Genomic DNA, 24,755 nt, shown 5'->3' with positions numbered 1-24,755 from the left:
TCCACTCAGATTTTCAGTTCCAGTTCATTTTCCAAGACTCACAGACTCACGAATCGTGAGCCACTGTGGAATGGACGACGCGAAAAGTACTTCGAAACGCGATTTATTTCAGTTTTATTTAGTGAGGGGGAAATCGCGCATTTGTATTACGTTCAATATTATTATTGAAGCAAACTTTCGTAGAACGCGAGTGAAAAATTGAAAGAAAAGAACGAACGCGAATTGATATCTTTTTTGAATTTACGATAGATGAAAATTTGAATAAAATACGCGACGATAATTGGGAAGTATCAGTTAAACGCGTAAAAATATTCAATAATAAGCGAACTAGGGATGAAGCTATTGTTTCAAAACGCGATTCACCGACTCTGGTATTTATAAAAATTGAAAAATTCAGAAAATTAGCGGTAAACTACTGAGACGGTTTAATTAGGGTGGGCACAGTGCAACGAGTGTAGTCCACTCGTTGCAAATCAGCAAATCACAATATAAAATAAAATAATTCAACTAACTACATCATGCAAATCATGCAAATCCTTGGATAGCTGTGAATTATTAGTTGACAAAGTAACAAGTCGTAAAATCAATTCAATATCACAGAAAATCATAGAAAAATTGTAAAAATAAAAGAAATTCAAGAAACTGAAAGAAAATTTCAAATTAGATTCAATAGCTGAAATAAAAGTAAATATTATTAAGCTGTAACGACAAATTTTGAATTAATTTCGATAAACACCTGAAACGCCGAAAATTTTCATTAGTATAATAGAACCTCGAATTCGTTTGAAATCAACGTCCTATTCCTACCCCAAAATAAAAATCTCGATTTCCCTAAACTCTCAAACTAATTTCGCGATTTCCGATTCGAAGGGGAATATTTAAAGACCGATAATAATTTATTAATAAATATCGATACTTGGAATTTACTGAAATTAATTTCAAAATAAAAATTTCATGTAGAATATGCAAAGTCTGATAGTACTTGCCCATAAGCATTAATAAATGCAAAACCAATTTAGTTTAGTTAAAAAGAAAAGAAAAATTCAAAGTCTAATAGTAACTTTCCAAGTATCGATAATTCAGAATGCTAGTGTATGTTAAGTTTGAGAAGGCAGAGTGTGTATAGAGAGGACATAGGCTAGCTAGTAGCCCCCGACCACTCTATTCACATCTCAGAACCTTTAAGACTAATTTGCCGCGAAGTGTCTATGGCCCAGTATAAAGGGTGAATGAGTTCCCGCGACCTCGGCGGGTCCTTATATAACTTCGGTACCCTCTCCCCAAAATCTTTAGCAAAATTGGGCGCGAAACCTCCTTTTACGCGGGAAATCGACTACTTTTCGCGGGAGATCGACCATATTTCGCGGGAGATCGACCATTTTTCGCGGGAATTGATTATTTTTCGCGGGAGATTTCCATTATTCTATTCTAACTTTATAACAGCCTATAATTTATTAATTTTCACAAGTTTTATTGTAAATTCATACTTCTCACAATTTCTTACAACACAACATATTATCATTTATACATTTTTGCAATTTTTTTCGGCGAATAATTACGTTTTAACGTTATTATTACTTTCTCGTGGTGGGACTGTGTTCGTAACGATTAAAATCAGGTTGACCTGCGGTCGTGCACTGAAGAAATAGCCAGAGTGAAGGTAGAATTATTACGTTAATTACATTTTCTTACAAATCGAAAGTTTATTCAACGTTTGTTTGTTATAATATCGTGAAATGAATTATATTACACATTTTCTCTATTCACACTGAATTTAAAGATTATAACGATTAAAAATCAAGTTGACCTGTGTTCATTTATCAAGAATAATCATAATAAAGCTGAAATTATTGTGTTAAATAATTTTTTTAATACGAATTAGGAATTTATTCAACGTTTGCTTGTTACTACTTGTTACAGTATACTGTCTCGCAATGTAAATTTAAGTAAATTAGGTTGAACTGCACAGAAAATGCACAGAACTGCACAAATAATTCATTTCACGATATTATAACAAACAAACGTTGAATACATTTTCGATTCGTGTAAAATGAATTATTTAACGCGATAAATTTAGCTGTACTATGGTTATTTTTAATCTACGACCACAGGTCAACCTGATTTTTAATCCTTAGCAAATTAATTAAACCACCAGTAAGTAACGAGGGCATTGAAACGTAGATATCCATTGAAGAAAGTTATAGAAACGTATAAATGATTCTATGTAGCGTTATAATAGATTGTTGCAAGTAATAAATTAATAATAAAATTGTGAAAATTAATAATTATACCGTGTTACAACATCATAATAGAAGAACAAAAATTTCCCGCGGAAAGTAATCGGTTTCCCGCGAAAAATTGTCGATTCCCGCCTGACCTAACCGACGATTTTGCTAATGACTTTGGGGAGAGGGTACCGCAGGTATATAGGGACCCCCCGATGTCCCGCGAATTTATTCACCCTTTATACTGGGCCATAGACACTTCGCGGCGTATTTTGACCTGAAGGTTCTGAGATGTGAATAGAGTGGTCGGGGGCTACTAGCTAGCCTAGGTCCACCCTGTGTAATTTGTTTTTGTAATTCATCCAACGCGATATATTATGAAATTAAATTAATCACTCAATAAGTATTAACATTAGATTGTTTCCTATATGGCCATGGTGGTCATCAGTGACTGGAGTGCCTCAAATGTTTAGAATAATTAAAATAAAATAAATGTTGTCAACTAAAAATTTTGAACGTCATAGCTAGCTAGACATTATTTTCAATTGAAAAAAAAAAAAAAAATTATAAAGCATAATACTATAATCCTATGTATGCTTAAAATGTATTTTCTTGTGGCCGCCTGACAGCAACCTGTATAAAATTTGTATAGAAATGTGTGAAATTGTTACATAGAAACTATAAAAACTAAAATAAATTATTATCAGTTATGAATTGCACGCAAAATATAGATATTAAACTGATGTTTTAAAGGAATTGGTGTACAGGGTGATTCACCAAACTTGACCTGAAATTTCTCGTAAACTATTTGCTATACGAAATAGTCTTAGAAGCAAAAGTTGCATGATTTCAAGCTGGACATATGTTACGATAATAATTTTTTTTCCAAAAGGGCAAATTGGAAATATCTCGAAACGAGAAACATATGACTTAAGCCATATTCATAATTAAAGGTGAAAGAAGGTACGAATGTTTTACAGACGAGCAAAATCGACACAATGTAGAGCTACTGGAAAAATGCCTCTGCGTGGTTTGCATCGACGACGACGTACTGCCAACAACGTTCAACAATCCCCTGAAGAGAGAAGATCGATGGATCAGCGACCGAGATTATGCGAATGTACTTCATCACGTTCTCCACGGCGGAGGTTCCAGACATTTGGGTGCAAATCGCTGGTTCGATAAAACTTTCCACGCTATTCTCGGCAAGGTACATAGATATCTATAACTATATCCCCGACGATTAAAACAGAGATTGAAGTAGTAACTTCAGTTCAACAAAACGTTACTCTTCCACTTCGCTCGAGCTATTCTTATTCGAACGATTTTTTCTATTCACAGTGCTAAATTGACTCGTGCCTTTGTGTAGATAGAATAGAGAACTTGAAAATTTCAAACTATATAATTCTTGCTTCTGTTGTGGCGAATGAACTCATTTTTCATGGTAATTCACGATTATCGTTTTCTTGTTGTACGTTTAGTTGTTCAGATTTAAAAACAATTATACTAGCACGTGATTGACATTGTCAAGCTTTTGATTGTTTATTGTTGTTAAAAGATATTTAGAAAAGGCACGACATTATTAAAATTAAACAAAAAATTTGTTAACACCTCTTTATATGAGTAATTGCTATACCTATTCGCTATCATTTACATTGGCTATATTTTACTTACATTTATCGCATGATATACAGGGTGTTTCGTTTAACTGGAAACGGTGAAATATCTGACGAGGAATTGAAGTTATCATAAAAATGTTCTTACAAAAGTTATTCGGTATACAGAGGGATGTTAGATGGTCTAAATAATTTTTCTATAGGTGTAGCAGTGGAGGAGATATCAGAGTCAAGTTAATTTTTGTAAATAGAAGTCTGTATGCTTTTATTCGTAATATTACAGCGTTTGTTGAGATTTTTCTAAGAACCTTGTTTTCGTAACATCAATCCCTCGTGAGATATTCCACCGTGATATTTAATCTTGCTCACTTTTATTATATTTCGAAAGACGTCTGTTTTCCTAGTTTAATACTTGTCAGTTTCTTAATAAATATCAATATACAATATAAAAAGAAAAATAAAGTTTCCCGTAAACTTTCTAGGTGACTTGAAATTAGGACGAAAAAGGTGTAAAAACCATATGGAATATTCATGAATATCGCTAATTTATACCTTCTTTTTTATCAACCCCCTGTTAAATTACAGTTTATTCGGAAAAGTAGTGTATACCAAAGTGTCAAAGCGATTATTCGCTTGAATTACACGATAATCATGTTAGTTTCGTTAGAAATTCATTCTCAGCTAACATGTTCTAATCAAATATACCAATCACACTCATTTGTTTGCCAAAGGACGGAATGTGGGGCATGAACTACGAACATTCAGCCGGCGAAGGTCCAGCGATTTTTATTACGTTCGAAGAGCTAACGGAAAAGGTAGATGCTATGTCACCACCGGAAGAAAACATGATAATATCTCATTTACCAGCACCGGAAAAACTCGAATGGCATCTATCTGAGCAGAATCTGAACGACATTAGAGATGCTACGGCAACTTTTGACGCGTAAGTGACGATGATAGTGGCCCCAGCTAACGCGCCTGACAATAAATACGGCCCTGACTCTTCATATTCAGCTTTAATCTTAACACTTTACCGACCGGTAGCGGTGAAACATCCCACGCACTTCTGACCGCTCACTCGACCACAGATACATCGTTGACACCGGCTCTGTTCAGACTGTAGGCTATCGCGCGGGAATATATGCGCTTTTTCTTGTACCTATAGAAATGTTAAATCAAACTTTGACCGATTAATAGGCTACCGGTCGGTAAGCGTTAGCGGTAAAAAAGCGATTAATAGGTTACCGGTCGGTAAGCGTCGACGGCAAAAAGCCGATTAATAGACTACCGGTCGGTAAAGTGTTAACACCTTGCCGTATAATAACGAGTCAGACTCGTGTCACAGATTTTGGTCAAGATCTGATAATAGTAGTTATATCGGTAATAAAAATTCATTTTAATTCCAATTTTCGATTTAATTTGTAAAACTGAATATTTAATTAATCTACAGTTTATATTAGCTGTAATATTAGCTGTAGAAATAAATTCCTTCCGACTGGATTCACATAACTGATGCAAAACCACCGAGTTTCTATCGCGATGGTGTAAGCTGCCAGGAAAATGACAAAAGGTCATCAACAATAATGGAAATTATTTTGATTTTTAAATAAAACTTTGATTACACCCAAAAGTCGAAAAGAATTCATTTCTACACCTAATACATTAGCTGTTCTTACTTGATATCTGTGGTACTAAAACAGTAAATGGCTGACGCTTAGACGTGTCGGCAGAAAAAGAAATCATGCGTCAAGGGGTTGATGATTCATGAAAACACCTCTATTGTTCATTCACATGTATGTTATGTAGGTTGGTGGAGGACTTAGATCTTTGCATATTGTGGTTCCAAGAATATTCGAAGGAATTTATAAAGTCTTGTAAAATTAGTCCGGATGTTTTCATACAACTGGCACTGCAACTTACACACTTTAGGTGAGTACGTATTATACATATGTTTGTAATTAATTGCATTTCGAATAAATCTTTTGTTTTAAGCGACTCTTTTAAAACGTTATAATTCATTGACGAGTATTTTGCTATCGCTATCAAATATTCTCATAAGTATTCTCATAGTGTCAAAAAAAAAGAAAATACTAATCTGTCTTAATGTTACAAATGTATTATAATTTGATAACTTTAAGTAAAGCTACGATAAATTTTCAGAATTTTATTTAAAAAACTTATCAGCAATGCATCTTTTGAAACTTCGGAAATACGATACGATGTGAAATGATATTTCACCCAAATTTAAGAATAAATAATTGTAATTAAATTGATACGTTTTTTTCTTAAAAACTTACTTTTTAAATCAAATGAGATCAATATTACAAGAAGTGTAAAGAAACTGTAAGCAAAAGTTTAAAAGCTAATAGTCTAAAAGAGATAACGTCAGCTTTTTAAAAAAAAGCGAATACTTTTCTGCCTGTTCAGAAACATTAGAAATTTACGATGCTAATTATTCCAGCAATAATGAAATTCATACTGAACAGTCATAATATTCTCATTCAAAATTCCTAATTAATCGCGATCATGCAGTTATCGACTTCTAAATAACAATATTTCAAAAGTAACAAAACTTCAATTAGAAAAAATTAAAAAACAAAAAAAAAAGCTGAAAGAATATAATTTCTTAGTAAGTGTTCTTTATTTCACACAGATTACACGGAAATTTAGTAGCAACTTACGAGAGCGCAGGCATCCGAAGATTTGCACTGGGAAGGGTCGATTGTATCCGAGCAGCCAGTCCGGAAGCTCTAAGTTGGGCGAAAGCCATGTGCCAAGGCGATCCTGAAAATCAGAACGCAAATCAGCAAAACGGCAGCCCAGACGAAGGCGCCAAAAGAGTTCAGTTCACCATTTACAGTGTAACTGAAACTTGGCTGTATTTTGTAGAGATTGTCATTTGTAGTTAGTGATATGACATATTCGATAAACGAGATTCAGCGGAATTTTTTAAAATAATTTTCAAACGATAATTGCGAAACAGTTTCGTAAAATCTGATTGCACTGTTAGATTAGTTACTTTCTCCTTTATCAAATCTACGTAAAAGAAATTCTAACGAAAATTTTTATTAAATAAAAAATACTTTACATTATTGTATAGTGCCTTTTTTTTTTTCTAACTTGTGTGGAGAAGGTAGCAAGGTAAATTGATTACTGGAAAACTGATCCGATTTATGTCGTGTTTCGAGATTCATTTTCATCGGGAGAATCTTACCAATTCATTGGTACTACTTTCATGAAAGATAGGATGAAAATTAGAGAAACTGAAATTTTTGAAATCGGACGATTTGTTACAACGTAAGCGGTGTCTCTTTCAAATATTGTGTCTCGATCGTCGTTGCTTGACACACTAAATACATTTGTCTCGAGAAAGTCTATGCCCCCGAAAAGAGGCAAATGAAAGAGTTGTGTATATCTTTGTAAGACATAAGACGACGAGAGAATATTGCTGCCAAAAGTGAAACAACGATCGCGTTACAAATATAACATATACACCTATGACGTTCACCTGTTAAACCACTGTACATACAAGTCTCGCTTACAATTAGTAGGGTTTGTCGTGTAGAAAAGCAGCGGAGGAGAAATCCACGTGACTCCCCAATATATTCAGCTCCGACTGTAGTCAAGTCTTTCACGAACGTCTGAAAACACGTTATAGTACGATAAATCTTGAAGAATAAGATAAGACATAAATGCAGAATACACAGGGTGACTGATAAATTTGTTTAAAAAATTCAAGGTCGCCGTAATATCTCGTAAATAAAAAGATTATTTTAAAAAACCGTGTCAACGTCGTATGTTCCTTTCGACACGGTTCATTTTCTACTGTAAAACACTTTTTTGTAAAATACGTACATTAGGAGTTATTCGGGGTGGACAAGTTATGTGACTCAGCCTGTATAAAAAGAAAGAGCGAAATGACAAAGGAGAGAAATACTCGAAAAAAGAAATGGCAATCAATTAGGTTGACCGTGTTCCTTCTCTTTCCTATTTAAGTGTTTGCACAGCTCTCGAACAGCCTCGGGTGTGTTTCATAGGGGTTTTCCGTTTGCGTTCTTTCCACGATTCACCCTCGTTTGGAAATTGGCGCAGTGAGCTCGCTGTTGTTTCTCGTTTATCACGATGTTATTTCAGCCGCCCCGTTCCCTGCAATTACTCCGGTGTTCATCGAAAATGCACGATAATGAAATTGACTCCCTTTGTACGTGTAGTTTTCTACCCTAACGAGCTCGTATAACCTACGTTTCCGTGGCTACACTCATTCCAACATACTGTATACAGGTTGTCTCATAGCTTACACTAACAGCAAAACAATACGATTGATTGTCCAAGTATAAGTAGACAATGTGAAGAATAATGTTTCCAGAGGAAAATATGTTGAACTTAAAAATTGTTCCAAAAATTGAATTTAAAAACTGCAACTTGGCTTGTAGAATACGAAAGACTATCGATAGAAAATAAATTACTAATAATACCAGCAACATTAATTTCGAAACGATAAGAAAAATAACAATAGTGTTAATATTTCATCTAAATTCAAACTAAAAGGTGCTTCTATGAATCTGAATTTTTTTAATCCTACTTACACAGCCGTGTTAAAACTTGCAAACAAATGTGAGATATAAAATTTTACACACAGGGTGTCTTTTTCAACTGGACACACGCTGGAATATCTCAGAAGTTACTGAAGCTGTTGAAAAAATGTTCTTACAAAAGTTGTTTGGTATGACGAGGGACATGATGTGGTGTAAACAGTTTTTTCGCGGATGTCAAATTAATTTTTTCAAACCGAACGCTATATTTTTCTATTCTTAGTATTGTAGCATTTGTTGAGACGAATTCAACGAGGTACCGCGTGTATTTATTTTCTTTACTTATTTCTAATATCCGCAAAATTTCGTACGTTGAATCTGATTATAGCAATTTAATTGTATCATTAACTCTGAGATCACTTGCATACAGAAACACGTGTATCAACATGTATACAAACATCGCACTGTTACCATGGAATTTAATGGTCGTAAATCATTTGTAAAATAAACCTAAACGTAACACATGCGTGTATCCTCTTTATTCGTAATAGAAATGTCTTTTTATCCTTGCCTTTCCAGCAAGAGAGAATCAAGGAGTTGTTTGATCTAGCGGTACAAAGGCAGACCAAGGAGATGACCGACAACATAAATGGTTATGGAATTGACAACCATTTAATGGGGCTTCGTTATGCTGCACAAGAAGCTGGAGAACCGATCCCGGATATATTCACGGATCAGTCTTACAAGATCGTCAATCATTTTGCCCTCTCGACATCGCAGGTCGGTAATGATGATTAAGAATCAATTGGTACTTGAAATTCTCATGTACACGTAATAAGCTTTGATTACATTTTCAAATTGTCATTGTGAGATCGTTACGTGCAATAACTCGAGGAAGTTTTGTCATCCCGTCAACATCATTCATCAAGTTAATCGTGCCGATTACACACATTCTTAGCAAGCAGAAAGATATCGATCATTGATCCTTTCGTTGCGACGTACTTCAGACAAAAAGTGCTCGCTGTGTATTTGAAAATAAACTGTTTCATGACTGTCGACAGAAAATAAATTATTTATAAATTAATAAATTTCTTAAAGATCTGAATAATTTTTAACGACTGTTTAGGTTGGTTTTACATTCACTAATTGTACATAGATAATGTACCTATTGCTTAGTACGTAAAATTATTTAAAATCTTGAAGTTAACAGAAAGTTAAATATCGTAACAAATGAAAGTGAAATTTCTAAGTTAAATTATCAAGACGAAAGTAAAGACACAATTTAAAGGGGAATACGAGATGACAAATCCTCCTTTTCTTTAACGAAAAGCCCTGTTTTGAACTTGGGCTTGACAACAAAGGTAACTACCCTTCGGGGCGTGCACGAAGAACGGATGCAATTTACGAAACGAATTTCAAGGGCGGAAGTACTATTACAGTTCCAACCCTCGAAGTAATCGTTGAGAATAGAAAAAAGTGTCGACCGAGATTGTTGAAGCATACTTGCATCAGTCCCTTCTCTTAATACCTTGAAGAGTTCAACAATAAGAAATTCCAATTTTTCTTACAGAACTGTTCGTTATAAAATTCAAGCAAATTCTTCTCATAATACATATTGCTTTACTTTATTTCGGATCATTGTTGACACCTTTTTTCACAGTTTCATTGTTTTTTCAGTTTTAGGGGCTATTTTAAGTATAAGTTCCAAATTATATTCTTAATATTTTTCTCAATTCATTGTTTTTAAGCCTTCATATTTAAAAGGTAATTTTGCCCCCTAAACATGAATATCAGTAACTAAAAAGAAATACGTGTCTATTTTCCGATTCTCTAACTGTGTGCACAATTTTATCAAAATCGGCGTGCAATCAGTTAACTGATGCCCCTGTAAAATGGCAACTCAACAACCGTCGGTGTTCCAACGACACACTTTGAAACGATAAAATTATATCCAATCTTTTCCCGACTGTTTTGAAATAACAAAGATATTCGAAATGAACAGCATTAAGAAATCAGCCTGCATTTTACATACGAATTAAAAAGAAACTATTGAATTTTCAGGTTACTTCGAAAAACGATGCGATCATTGGCTACGGGCCAGTAGTGCCAGATGGTTACGGATGCGCTTACAACTTCAGAAATAACGGCTTCATATTTTCGGTATCTGCTTTTCATAGTGACGGTAGAACGAACACAACTCGCTTTGCTCAAACACTCGAGCAAAGCTTGCGGGACATGGCGGATATGCTGAAGAAGGCGACTCACCGATAAATGGCCAACAAGAATTACTCGAAAGGAGAGTATAAAAAATATCAATTAGATATAAAATTATTCTGAACCGGAGATCGAAATTCATTCGAATCTGCTGGTGAATGAATTTTATCGTAATGTGGATGGTAGACGTTTAACGGAAATGTTGTTATTGATATTATACCTATTTACCATTGACTGTTCGCGCTAGCATAATTTATTAGATATCGTTGATTTGATATTCTCTTTGAAACGAAGAAGAAAGAACGGATGTAACATCAGCACTGATAGTCACAAAACTAGTTCAATTTTCGTTAATTGTGGATGAACGCTTCTTTTGATACGTATAATTATAAATTAATGCTTCACTCATCTTCATGAACAATTCACTGTTTCAGTGATCATTAGGAAATCGTTGTTTCATTTAGGGCCGCATTTACCATAAGGCGCATTACGAGGCCGCATTTTAAAATCTTGCTTCTTACAAACAATATAAATATGAAATTCATATTATAAAAACAACTTTTAGTTATTAATTTTTGTATTTAAATTTGAACTGATTTACTTTTATACATTTTTTTAATGCAAATATATGTATACCAATCTTGTGTTACTTTTATTTTATTGAAATAAGTTATTGTGAAAATGTTGACTTTTATTTTCAATAAACTTAAAGAAAGATATGTGTGAATTCGATTAACTGAAATAGGCTTGTTCTTTCGAGGCCTTGTAACGATGTTGTGCCTAGGGCCTCCAAAAGTATAAATGCGGCCCTGCTTTCATTCATATTCCTAATAAAATTATGAATATGTGAGTACAAATTGCTCCAATAAGTTGTGCCTTCGGTGTTTTGTCAGTTAAAATGTTCGATGAATTATAAATATAATAACAGTAATAGAGACATTAACAATGCACAACAAAAACGAATTAAAAAGAGTAGAATTTCTGGTTTTGATTCATAAACGTTGAGGTTTTCAAAATGTATGAAGAATTCTTACGAAACAGATAAAAATGACAAATTTTGCTCACAACGAAGAACGATTTTATGTTCCAGCATATAATTTCGCAAAATCTAAACTATATTTAACTAATGAAATAATTTTGATCTTTAATATTATTTTAGACGGAATATATAACAGTTTCGCTAAATACAAAGTGAACGGCATAACGTGATCACCTTAAATTATTCTATTCTTATTACTAAGAACAGGTTTACAACGATCGAAAATTTTTTTGTGTCGCATAATGTGGTTCAAAAAGGCTTTCAAGATAACTATAGCATACCCTTTTATTAGTTGTTTTATTTTTAAGTTTTTAGGGTCATCTTCAGATTTTTATAGATAAATACAGATGTTATAAAAAGCAGGGCACCATTTTAAATATCTTTGCAACATCCTACAAAAGATGGGAGTAAAAAACTTATAGGCTTACCAATAAAAAATTTAGGGTGACCTTGAAAAAAAAGAGACAATTGATATAAAGTATACTACAGTCATCTAACTGGTCTCTTTGAACCATATTATGCAACACAAAAAGATTTCAATCGATCCACTAATAAGAGAATAATTTAAGGTGATCATGTTGCATGGTCATTTAAGTTAAATATTGTATATTTAAGTTAAATACTGCTATTACAACTTTTGTATGTACCAAAACAATGTTGCACCAGCGATACCGATATTAGACTACGAAGAATTTAGATTGGCTAAACAGAAGTAATGCGTGAAAATGTTTCTTTAAGTGGCACAATTTACTTAGTCATATTATACAGGGTGTCTCAGTTTTTTTTACGATAAAATTTTGTCACTATGTTCTAGGGGTATAAGTAAGAAAAAAAGGTTATATAAATATAGGTCATTTAAAGCTTTATTAAAAAGTTATAACAATAATACGAAATACGAATGGAACGGTAACAGATGTGAGGTTATAATACAAAATAGGAATAGATCAGCGATATGTACTTACATCTACATACAGTATATAGTCTGTTTGTGTGAACTGTGTTTGCTATTTGAGATCGTTGAAAGTGTTGAATGTAACCTCTGCCAGTGCCATTCTTATCTGGTATCATAATAATCGCAAGTTCGTTATCATTCCCTTGGTATTTCGTACTTTTATTATGATTTCTTAACGAAGCTTCCAACGACTTATGTTTATATAACCTATTTTTCTTACCTATACCCCTAGAACATACTAGCAAATTTAGATCGGAAACAACTGGAATACCCTGTATATTCATCCACAAACCCTTCTATTACAAACAACATAACTATATTAAGATATCTATCGTTACCTCATTTATTACTATACCGTCCTCAACATATCAAGAGGAAGTTGTGTGACAGTCTCTTAATCCTCGATACATACCTACGAAAGACTCTTTGCAATCATAGGCACTAAAATCTCGTTATCTGTTATTAAAATCACGTGTACAAATATTTATCCTGATAATCTACGACCAAGGCCGTACAAACTAAAAGAAAAACGTTTAAACGATATTTACTGCGTGTAGTAGGCAATATATGTAGATCAATTGGTCACTGTAAAACGCTAGTCCTGTTATAAAGATCCTCGAACGTTTACGTCCGAGCGCTGGAAGTTCCTTTCCTCCGAAAGCGAACACTTTCGTTATTTCTGCATCGTTTGGTTGTAATTGTATATTAACGGTAGCTAACTAGTAGATAGTTAGCTAATTATTAGTTATAACCTGTATTATTGAACTGTCGGTGCTTTGACGAGTTTGATCTTGTCACTTTAAGTGTTCTATAGCGAAATGTAACGTTAAATGTAAGCGAACGATTAGTTAGTCATATTTAGGGATATTTAGAGAGAGACTATGAAAGTGTCTGTACGCGTAGCCTGAAAACATTTGACAGGAACGTTGCGAATTTCGAATAATTTAATAAGAGCAACTCGATGATTAAATGAGATATATTAATACGTTTAAAGGTAACGAAATTTTCCTTTACTGTTCGCTCGACGAACATAGATATTATTGTTAGTTGTTTTAACATGAAATGTACATTTGATTGGTTCTTATACGCAAATACCAAAAAAGGTATTCAAGATATGGTATTCTGTCTCATGAAATGGTTTTGATTAGAACAAAATTACCAAGTACATAATTATCTATGTACATAAAAATATGCTACTTGTGTAGTTTCCTTTCGGTATAAGTTAATTTTTTGCGTAAGTAGTTGATATACTGTAGTTGCTTTATTCAAAATTATTCCATATCGTATTATCTAACACACTCTTCGTTTATATATTTTGCATAAACACCTTAGTAAATTTAATTATTTAAGCAAAAGATTTGATAAATCATAATCCTTACATAATCTTCTTTTCTATTAGAAACTTGTTAAATACTAAGTACAAAATACCTATATTTATGAAGTTACATTTACTAAATTGTTATAGATATGAAAAGTTTATTTATATCTAGATCAGATCAAAATTATAAAATTGCTATCGAGTACCAAACATACTCGTACTAAGAACTTTAAAAATTCATCATCTGCGGCATTAACCTTAATTCCCCGATAAGAAATTGCAACGAAGAGACAGAATACACGAGTAAAAGTTGTGAAACTAAATAACTTGATAAGGTAGAGAAAAAATTTCTAGCGCACGGACCTCGTCTGTCGCAACACATTTTAAACGTGGCCAATCGTCGTGTGTTGGCGCCCGCACAGTAAACTCTTGTCCAATTCTTAGATAGGTCGGCGATTTGCCGTTCGATAGACTGGCGAACGTTGACAATAGCTCTATCTTTCTATCACATTAATGTTCTACGTCTAATTAATCATTACTGTAACGAATACTACTTTTCCTGACTATCAAACTTCTTCGATAGTAAGAAAATTCGACTTCCCTTCCAAAGAAATGCAAACGTTGTTAATGACGTTACTCTCGCGCTGATACAAACACGCGACACACACACATACACACACACACACACACCTATACGTATGCATAGGATAGCACTTGTTATGTATTACAACGTATTTGTTGACATTATTCATATTTTACGAAGCTATACATTAGTTTTGTTATAAACTACATACATTCATTGTGCAAGTACACGTGCTTTAAAATCGTATTTAAGGTTTGGCAAAGTTTTCTCGTGTCAAAGTGTAAATGTTCTACCCAAAAATAGAATTGTATCTATATAATATTGTCGTTAGGTGATGAATTTGTTGCATATTAGTCTAAATCGGAAGTTTTATATTCAAAGTTTAAGCAATTCTGCTTTGCTATCAATGTAAAGTTAATCTTTAAACAACGCGAGGAATTGTGGTGGTTCGTTATATTGTTACTGAATAAAATTATATATAAATACTATACAAATACACATACATGTTCGCATATATCAAGGCATTCGTTTAAATGCAAAAGATCTATACATGTTTTCGCGCATATGTGTACGATATATGAAAGTGTTCTGTATTAGTTTTAAGCTGCAAATACCTATTAAATTTAAGGTAAAATTAAATATTATTATTGCAAGTATTTAGACGTATCGCAAAATTACTGCGATCGTATCTTCACAGCCAAGAATATCGCGCATATCAGGCGAAAGCCATTATAGCGATGATTTTATGGAATAGGACATATCTTCATGAATCGATAGAATTATTTATGAAATAAAGTTAACTGAACTAAAATAATATATAAAATAGAGTTCAGTTAATCGGTTTGCGAAATACTCGTCTTCGTATGCAATATGTCTAGTAATATTAAAGTTGTAAGCACATTTCACTTTCTGTTAATATGGAAAGTATACACAGCATACCTCTGTAATCAACTAATTTGCGGCAAGTATGTTGTATCATGTGTAAGTTTTTTCCTGCAAGAATAAACACTATTGTGACACCACCTTTCATTTTTATTTCCTTCTTTTTTTAATACATTTGTTTGAAACATAATACAATAGTGAACTAATAAACAAATAAGAATAATATATTTTACATATTAGAAAATAATTTAAAATATATTTGTGAACGTATTATGCAAATATCTTTTTTAGAAACTGGAATGACAAAAATTTACATGCATCAACAGCTACATAGTATTTTGATGTGACAGTATTAAAACAATATTTACAAGTAATGCATATGCTAAAATGTTTCTTTAACATCCTTATTTTAATTCTGTGCAACCAGTTTGTAACAAATTAAATGAAAGTACTTTTGAGAGTATGAGTTATCAATATATTTAACCTGATGCAGGCGATAATGACATTACAAAATTTGTAAAACTTTCAAAATTAAAGAATATACAATTTAATGTTTAAATTATGCTTAATGACGTGATATCGTCAAGTCAGCATTAACATCTTCATATGCTTGTGCAAATGGAAGTGTAAGTAAGACACTTGCAGTTAACCGTTTCTTCGGATCATGTTGTAAACATTTTTTAACTAAATCAATGCCTTCAATCGAAAGATTTTTTGGTAAAGCTGGACTTTCACCCATTCCCACCTAAAAAAATTATGCATCAAAGAGAAAATTGTAAAATGTATATATAAAAATATGATGGAACATACATCATAATTGTTGTAATATACCTTAAACATGATTTGATAATTAGAATCGTAATCTGACCACGGTCTTCGTCCACTAGCCATTTCTATGACGCAACAACCAACCGACCATATATCAGCGGCTCTACCATGACCACTACTTTCCGACTTCATAAATACTTCTGGTGCCATATAAGCTACGTTCAAATATTAGATATTAAATTATTTTGTTAAATAAAAGAATAACAAGTACTATAGTATAGGCCACGAATTTTACCAACTTAAAGCTATTGAGCTATTTTCATTATTTTCCTTGGACAATTTCTGTTCACTGTACCTCATCAGCTATACTAACATATGTGGCCTTTACTTTAAACGAAGTAAAAACTGAATCTCACCTTGAGTACCAACAAAACCCTGTAATTCACCCGGCATAGTTGTATGTGCTTTAATTTGTACTGCACTTCCAAAATCACCAAGTTTCAAACAATTACCCTCATCCGTTAAAAAAATATTCGCAGCTATATATGCAATATAAATATAGCATGATTGACATATTGAAAAATTCATATATGAGTATGATACATATTATTACTATTATCGTTATTATTAATAGTTTCATACTATATAAACATACATTTAATGTCTCGATGTACTATTCCATGAGAATGAAGTGCTGTTATAGCTAAGAGAAGTTGATGAGTATATTTTCTAATTAATGATTCCGGCAAACCATTCCCGCTTCCTGCTACTAGACTTTCCAAAGTTCCCTCCGCGCAAAATTCCATAAAAATCAACATTTCTTCCTGCAAAAAGATCGATACCTTCAATAGTATTTCATTAAATACGTGTATTTATGTAGTTTATAACATGCGTTAACGTACACGATGAATTTCTAGCCCATAATATCGAACTAAATGTTCGTGTTGAATTCCTTCAAATATTTGTAACTCCTCAGCAACACGCCTAATGGCCCTATGGTCCCCGGGTTGTATTTGCACTTCTTTCATAGCTAATAATTCACCAGTTTGATTATTAACTATGGTATATACTTTACCAAATCTCCCTTGCCCTACAATTAATGGCTTTAATACAAGCTGTATACTAATATAAGAATAACTATATAGAATGTTAGAAAGATAAACGATCAAACTGTGTCAGTATGGTTTATGAAAAGAAATGAAGAAGAAATATCATTTAAACATAGGCGCGGAAACGCTTTATCAAAAATTACAACAAATATATTACGACGTAGAAGTCAGCAATGTTTATTTAAATCGCTTATACCAGCAGTATTTCTTGTTTAAAATTATTGAAAATTTATGTTATCATGTTGCATTAAAGAAAAAGAAATATTTCAAAATAGCATCTACCATATCTAATACTAGCTGAACATAGTTCATATATGTCGTGTTTGAGTTGAGTAAATATGCTACTATATCTTTCTGTGACTAGTATGTGCTTTTTCTTTTTACTTTTACATCAACAGACTATCAACAACAAATCCGTAGGGTGTACTGATACAAATTGTTTACCTTTGAAACACCATGTATTTTAATGGATATATAAACTTACCTATTTTAATACCCCGTTGCCAGGTAAAAGTAACTCTCCTTGCCTTAACACGAACTCTATCAACAGTTGCCTTATCTGTAACTTGCCCAATAAGTTCACGACTTCTTAACTTTTCATCAATATCGCATTCTACCTTTTTTATAGCCCGATTAATTCTTTCTTGCCTAGATATACTACGATCCAACGCATTTGCAACTACACCTACATTTCCATCGACTACACTTGGCGAAGAAGATTTTTTAATATTCGATGGAATATCAGGAGATTTAAGAGTATCTCTAGGTTTCTGAGAATGACTGAAACTTGCAGTTCTACTTCTAGTATGGCAAGGTGAAGATGCTCTTGAATGAGATAACCGTTTTAAATCTACAACAAAATAAGATAACGAACATCCGTTTAAAATACAAATACCAGTGAATCACAGAATAAAAATAGAACTTTACTTTCTGTTTCCACAGTTGTAACAGGATTCGTGCTTCCAATGACGTGTGAGATACAACGGTCCATGCAAGTTTTTAATTCTTCAAACTCCACATCCGTTAAATGTTTGGTATTGTGTGGTTCACATACTGTAATTAAGAATTCTAAACCTTGATTTGCCCATCGGGGTCTTAAACCTCTCCCACGTTCACATCGTGTTCTAACAAATTCCATCCACAAAAGAGCAAAAGAAACTAAACTTCTAGCTAAAACAGTTTTTTCTTCGAGGGCAAATAATTTACACGTTTCCTTGTGATAATCGAAACCCATTCGATAAGCCTGGTGAAGTATTTCTCTTACTCTAGAACGCATAGCAAATTGATCACATTCAGTATTTGGTTCTTCTGCTTGCTCAAGGTCACGTTGAAAATTTTCAATAACACTTGTAATGCTATATCTAAGATCCATAACCGTTTCCTAAATAAATAAAGAATGTTTTATATAAAATACAATTCTACTTCCTTAATCCTTAATAATTCTCACCTTTAAAGTATTTAATGACTTCTCTAATTCCTTGTTGAAAACAGACCATTTTTCAATGTCACGCTTTAAACATTTAACAAGAGTAACACTCTTAACTACCTTTTCTCGAACCTCTACAAACATTCCTTGCCATTCACGTCCCACGAACATAAGTTGAAATCTGAACCATACATCACAATGAAATAAATATTTATTTTTTCTAAACAAGCAAGTTAATCCGTTCTTACCTATTTGACCAGTCGTCGTCGCTCCATTCTTCAGTAGTTTCTTTTATTTCTCGAGGTCTCTCATTAAGATATTCTTTAACTTGCTCAAGCATCGTTTTTGCTATTTCACTATACATAAAAATAAGACGGAATGTACAATTTATTACAAAAAAATATTACAATATGGCACTTACCAAAATTTTACTCCTGCAATTGCATATCCATTCAATATATTTCCTGCTATCGATTGTACAAATATCCACTCATCCATAATCAAATTTTTATGGAAACTGTCATGCTGTACCATATCTACCCATTGCTGCAGATAATCAAGATACACTTCAAAAACATCTTTTAAACTTTCATCAAAATCTGTTACATCTTCTTGAAATAGATGTTCACAACCGTCGTTATCACTTGCAATTGCTGCACAAGAATGTGCAGCAAATCTGTCACGATGAATACACGCAATTCTGAGACCTTCCCTAAGTTCACGCATAAGTTGTCGAACCGATAACGGACTAGGTTGTTCTGGCTTTTGCTCTAATCTCATTCTTAAAAATTCGTGAACAACGTCTAATGGAACTCGAGATAGAAAAACAAACGCAGCTCTAAACAAATTTTTTTGTTATTTAATATAAAGATATAAAAATAAAAGCTAAATAATATACACAAATCTATTTTTGTACCTATATGATGGAAGGTTTAATTCTCTTGCTTCACAACTCCATGTACCATATCGACGCAATTCTTCATCACCTTCATACTCTTCATTTAAATTACTACATTTACTTATATCAACTTTCTCTAAGGTCAGTCTTGCTTTTCTCAGGACAGAAGTATGTAGTCTCTCAAGAAAATTTAGACTTTTTCTTAAACCTCTAGTTTTTAGTACATCTTCGATATATTTCCTAATTATTATAATCAGAATTTTAAAAAATTGATACAAGAAAGTGGGATTAATAAAATACAAAAGAGTTTTATATTAATGTACTAAATCTTACCTATACGCCTGTCGATCGAATTCAACTAAATAAAAGTCCAGACGGTCGGTTTTATCGTCATCCACAGATGTAAATGAAGTTTCAGGAGTAGAAGGCCAAGTTTGTACAAAAGATATACTAATAGAAGAATTATTACTATTATTACTATCCGAGGGGCTGGAATTTTCATCTTGTTGATTTAATACTTCAAATCGTACCAAAGTCCGTCTGTGTTCTGAACAATCGACTGTATCTGAAGATTTTGAACTGCAGGAAAGAATGTATTAAGTTTCACCTTTTAAGAACATCGTATTTAATTATATCACCGTTATTAATCCTAATACCTTATTCCAGAATCACAATTATCATCATGCTTTTTCTTAGTATGTAACATCATAAGTAGTTTTCCCAATATTTGTAGTTTAAGTCGATGATGTCTGGTCATATTGTACCAAAGGCACATTGCCTTTACTCTACCAGTACACTCTGTACTTTTATATAAAGGATAATGTGCACCAAAAGCTTGTGACGAAGGATAAAGCGCTTCTGCTGCTTCCAATCTAGTCAATAAACCTTCTATTTGTTGTAACGCTTCTCCCTGTGCTCGTGCACATGCTCTACAATACATTGAAAGACATCCTGGACAAACACCCAACTCTATATTCGGACTTGATCCAGGATTCATTATTCGGTCGACACATGTAGTATTCACATTGGCGCAGGGTATATTGTTATTTTTCACACTAGCAATAGGATCGTACCTGTAAACCAATTATATCATTTCCCACTTTGTTCCTAACTTTAATATATTCTTAAATAATTCACCTGTACTCCATTATTTCTTTAAGTAAACCTTCCACAGCCTCACGTTGTTTGCATAGATATTCGTCTTGAGCCATTGGACTACGATCAGCACGATGAGCTTGCAACTCTAGCCATATTAAATCTTTCAATTCGTTTTGCCATCGTGTTTCCTCGTGACTCATTTGACGACGGCAATTACGTTCTGTACTTCCCTAAAAGAACATGAAAAATTATAAAATATGAAAATTGTTGGTACATATATATTTATTCGCGTACATATTCATCACAAAATATTTATATACCAATTTAATCAATATGGAAAACGTATCGTGAAATATTTCTCTTTCTTTAAGACTCAACGTTTTCGGTGACTGTGCTATCAGCTCTTTATTATTCAAAATTTTTATTTGCTCATTAACAGTAACTTCAGCCTTTTTCTCTTCTATATCAACAGGCTTTGACCACAGACTACGAAATCTATTTCGAGTTTCAATCTGTAAATACTTTCAATTAGTTTTCATTTGAACAGTAGCCAAACAGCTATTTAAAATTTAAATACTGCAAAATAATTTTGTCCTCTTCTATTTATTTTATACCTTGATATGATTAGGAGTGGATAGTTGATAATGATCAAATTTCTCAGCATAATTGTAAGCTGCCTCCATATCGAGTTTTAAATCTCTTTCACTCCCCCGTAACACCTTCAAACTTCTTTTACATTTCCGATTTCCTTCTTTCGTTATATCTTGATTCGTCTCATTTTCCCAATCCTTGTCTGCTTTGTCACACATTTCATTGAAAATTATGTTATCTAGAGTATTTCGTCTACGAATCGTTATCTTCGATGATGCTTCTTTCTCTAACGATTTTGTTTCCCTAAAAATAATAAAATTCATTTTAAACCATTTATAAAATTATAAAATATGGTGATTGAACTATATTTCACTTTATTTTAGAAACGTAATTAACTTATGATATATTTCTTTACAATACATTCATATACACTTGTAATGGGGCATACATATGTACTTGTAACGATATATTAATATTTACATATTTTATATTGCATGTAAAATAAAACATGCACGAATATCGATTTTTATCGAATTTATCGTGTATGAATTATTCATTCCTAGAAATGTGTATGTTGAATGACCCACTAAAAACATCGCACGTAAATATTTTCCGTTAGGTTCATTATTACCATGTAAATTTTGTCTGTATCATAATTCCTTTTGGCAGTTACCAAGATCGTTTGTATTTTTTTTACGAATTACATTCTTTATTTAACGTAAATAAGAACACAAGACGATCGAAAATAAATATCAAAATTAATAAGATGTAGAAAACTGCAAGTTCTTTATCTTTCAAATGAACTGACTAGCGTAAAATTCAAACCGGAAAAAGTTATTGTATTCTCACTACAACAATACATAATTCTACTTAAAAATATTCTTTAGAGTAACATTAAAATAATTTTAATTTCTCTTATTCTAAACTAATAGTAGCATAATAGTAGCATAAAATTTGTTTATAATAAATAATTATTTATATATGTATAAGTAAATGTTACAATAATCTATTATATTATTTGCGATGTATAAAATACAAAGGGAAATGACGTAACGCGTAAATTTTGAAACGTATGTTATGTATAAATATTAAACCAGAATACATATGGAAATATTGTACTAAAAAGAAAGAATATTAGAATTATCATCGAAATAAAACAAATAAACACCGATTAACATACCCTCCATTGAGTTTTTGCTTCATGTATCGTTTCTTGCGATTTAGTCGAGTCCTAGGCGGTGTCTGTCCATAAATATCGCACATCGTTTGAATCGACTCATCAAATTCGCTCATCGGGCTACTTGAACCTTTTTTACTGCAAAAACATAAACCGTCCAAACGCACGTAAAATACCGAAAATGGACGATTGAAAAATTCGAACAGTACTAAAAACAGGTATTTTTAAAAATGTAACTCTAATAATTATATATGTATATTATAATAATGAAGGAAACTGTAGGATTACTGTAGGAAAGTAACCTGAAGTGAACGGATAATTTGACACGTACATACATTTATCAGTCTCGTAAATATACTTAGAGATTTTTAAAGTAATTAAGTAATATTAATTTTGTAATTCATTCAATTTATCATGTAACAGTAGTTATATGAAATATAAAAATATTTGCGAATACAGTACGTAACATCGTAATGTCATAAAAGCTGATTTAATTCTATGCGGAAATAGATTAATAATCAATTTCTTAATACTTTATTTTATATTTCTACAGTTTTAAACACAAATTATACACAATACATAAGCACATTGTAAAGATTATTTAGGTGAATTTTAAATAATCAAGCGTGTGTACATTCATCATCCATTTTAAACAACTCTATGCGTAGCAAGATTAGTTGTACTCGAATATATATATTAGATAACCATTTGATTGAATACATCTAAGTATGTACATATATATATGAAGCATACGCTCAGTTTTATATCGAATGCAGCAACCTTACAATGTTCCGTACAACAGGTACTGCAGGTATTAAAATAACGAACACTATATGCGATATTAGCAGCATGGCTTTGAACAATTACCTTAACAAACGACATAGACGATTAATTTTCTATATAACATCTGTGATCGTTTTTAATCGCGTAACATTGACACTTTGCCACGAACAAATGGCAGAGTAGGAAGTCAAGAGTCAATGAAATGTTGATAAATGTCGTCACTCCGAAAATGATACTCGTTTCACATAAACGATAAATACATGTAACTTATTTCAGCTTACTATTCACTGTAGTATATGTAATAGTAATCCACTTTTAAATGTTAAAAATGTTAAAAATCGAGCAATGTTAGGTGACATGTAAACAAAACGCAACGTCGTACCAATTGCGAATTTTGCCGGTGTTATACTCTACTTTGTATTTCATAAACCACGTGCTAACCTGAATATTCGAAAAACTTACCTAATGTAGCCGGTATCATCGTCAGATGAACTTGAGAAAGGATTTTCTGCAGCATAGCTTTGTCTATCGTAACTCAACATTCTTGATACATAACAAGTATATCGGACTCGAGCCAACGCTGTCGACGTTTACTAAAGAACTAGCGCAGGTGCAATATACTAGCGCTGTTGCCATTTAGAATGCAAACAGAAGTCTGATAAATGGAGTATCACGTGATAGCGCGGGAAATTTGAAAATGTTTTAAATACATATTGCACATTCAGATATACAGTTGCTGTCATTAATTTACGGTCACATTTAGAACAGTATAACTTTTTTAAAATTGGACAAAACAAATTAAGTTTTTTTTTGAGAAGTTAGAAGGATTAGTTTACTAGATGGCGTATACAAAAAATTTTGAAAAACTTGTAATTTTTGGGAATCGCGAAGAAAATTGTAGAGGTCACTGTATACAACTTCTTTATCTGAGCTTGTGAAAATTTAAAACACGTTTTGTAGATTTGTCTTATATATATATATACATAATATGAAAATGAAAATTTCATCAAAATCAGATGATGCAGAAACAAGCGACAGGCATAGAAAGATACAAGAATCTTTAAATTTATTACAATTATAGGCCGAAAGTCGTGAGAAACAGTGATTTTCACAAGTTTTAACAGTTTGCAGCTTATAGCAACGTTAACCTATGTAAGAAAACAGCAATATAAGAATTAGTGTCAACTACACATCTTCAAATCGATTCAGTATTATTATGAACCCAACAATATTTATCTGTGTATATTAATTGTGGTTTCTCATTAAACATGCCGATTATAAACTGAATATTATTGTAACATATACTTGCTCATTTAGGGGGGTATTCTAGTGTGACAGGTCCAAAAAATTGATTTTTTTTTTTTACATATCGAAAGTACAGCACTTTAAAAATATGCTTCTAAAATATTATAGTCGCATTCAAGAAAATGACGAAGGCATATCTTGTTTAGTGTGACGCATCAAAAGCCGGCGATAGGGACAATAAAGTTTCGCAACAGTAAACCGTGTGGTAATCTGCAATACATATGTGAGATTTACTTGGA

At 32.5% G+C, this 24,755-nt stretch overlaps 2 protein-coding genes across 2 annotated transcripts in view; one reads left to right on the top strand and one right to left on the bottom strand.

Moving 5' to 3' along the window:
- Positions 1-10,644, top strand: part of LOC108579627 (choline O-acetyltransferase) — a 139,810-nt gene extending 129,166 nt beyond the window's left edge. The window contains 6 exon segments of the mRNA XM_017943213.1: positions 3,206-3,435; positions 4,573-4,784; positions 5,648-5,770; positions 6,495-6,702; positions 8,953-9,153; positions 10,435-10,644. Of these exon segments, the coding sequence (XP_017798702.1) occupies positions 3,206-3,435; positions 4,573-4,784; positions 5,648-5,770; positions 6,495-6,702; positions 8,953-9,153; positions 10,435-10,644 (1,184 nt within the window).
- Positions 10,645-15,926: 5,282 nt separating this feature from the next.
- On the bottom strand, positions 15,927-23,794 carry LOC108579748 (mitogen-activated protein kinase kinase kinase 4). Its single transcript, XM_017943359.1, has 18 exons — positions 23,674-23,794; positions 22,432-22,566; positions 21,275-21,554; positions 20,981-21,172; positions 20,700-20,890; positions 20,219-20,635; positions 19,896-20,141; positions 19,581-19,802; positions 19,086-19,502; positions 18,913-19,020; positions 18,686-18,845; positions 18,166-18,619; positions 17,723-18,088; positions 17,032-17,219; positions 16,785-16,953; positions 16,546-16,668; positions 16,193-16,344; positions 15,927-16,106 (listed from the first exon to the last, which is right to left on the bottom strand). The coding sequence occupies exons 1-18, from the start codon at positions 23,751-23,753 to the stop codon at positions 15,927-15,929; spliced, it is 4,080 nt and encodes a 1,359-aa protein (XP_017798848.1). The 5' UTR covers positions 23,754-23,794.
- Between the last annotated feature and the right edge of the window lie 961 nt (positions 23,795-24,755).

This window comes from Habropoda laboriosa, unplaced genomic scaffold, assembly GCF_001263275.1.
Source record: "Habropoda laboriosa isolate 0110345459 unplaced genomic scaffold, ASM126327v1 scaffold39, whole genome shotgun sequence".
Classification (NCBI taxonomy): Eukaryota; Metazoa; Arthropoda; class Insecta; order Hymenoptera; family Apidae; genus Habropoda; species Habropoda laboriosa.
Note: the sequence above shows the minus strand (reverse complement) of the source record. Positions and strands in the feature narration are given on the sequence as shown.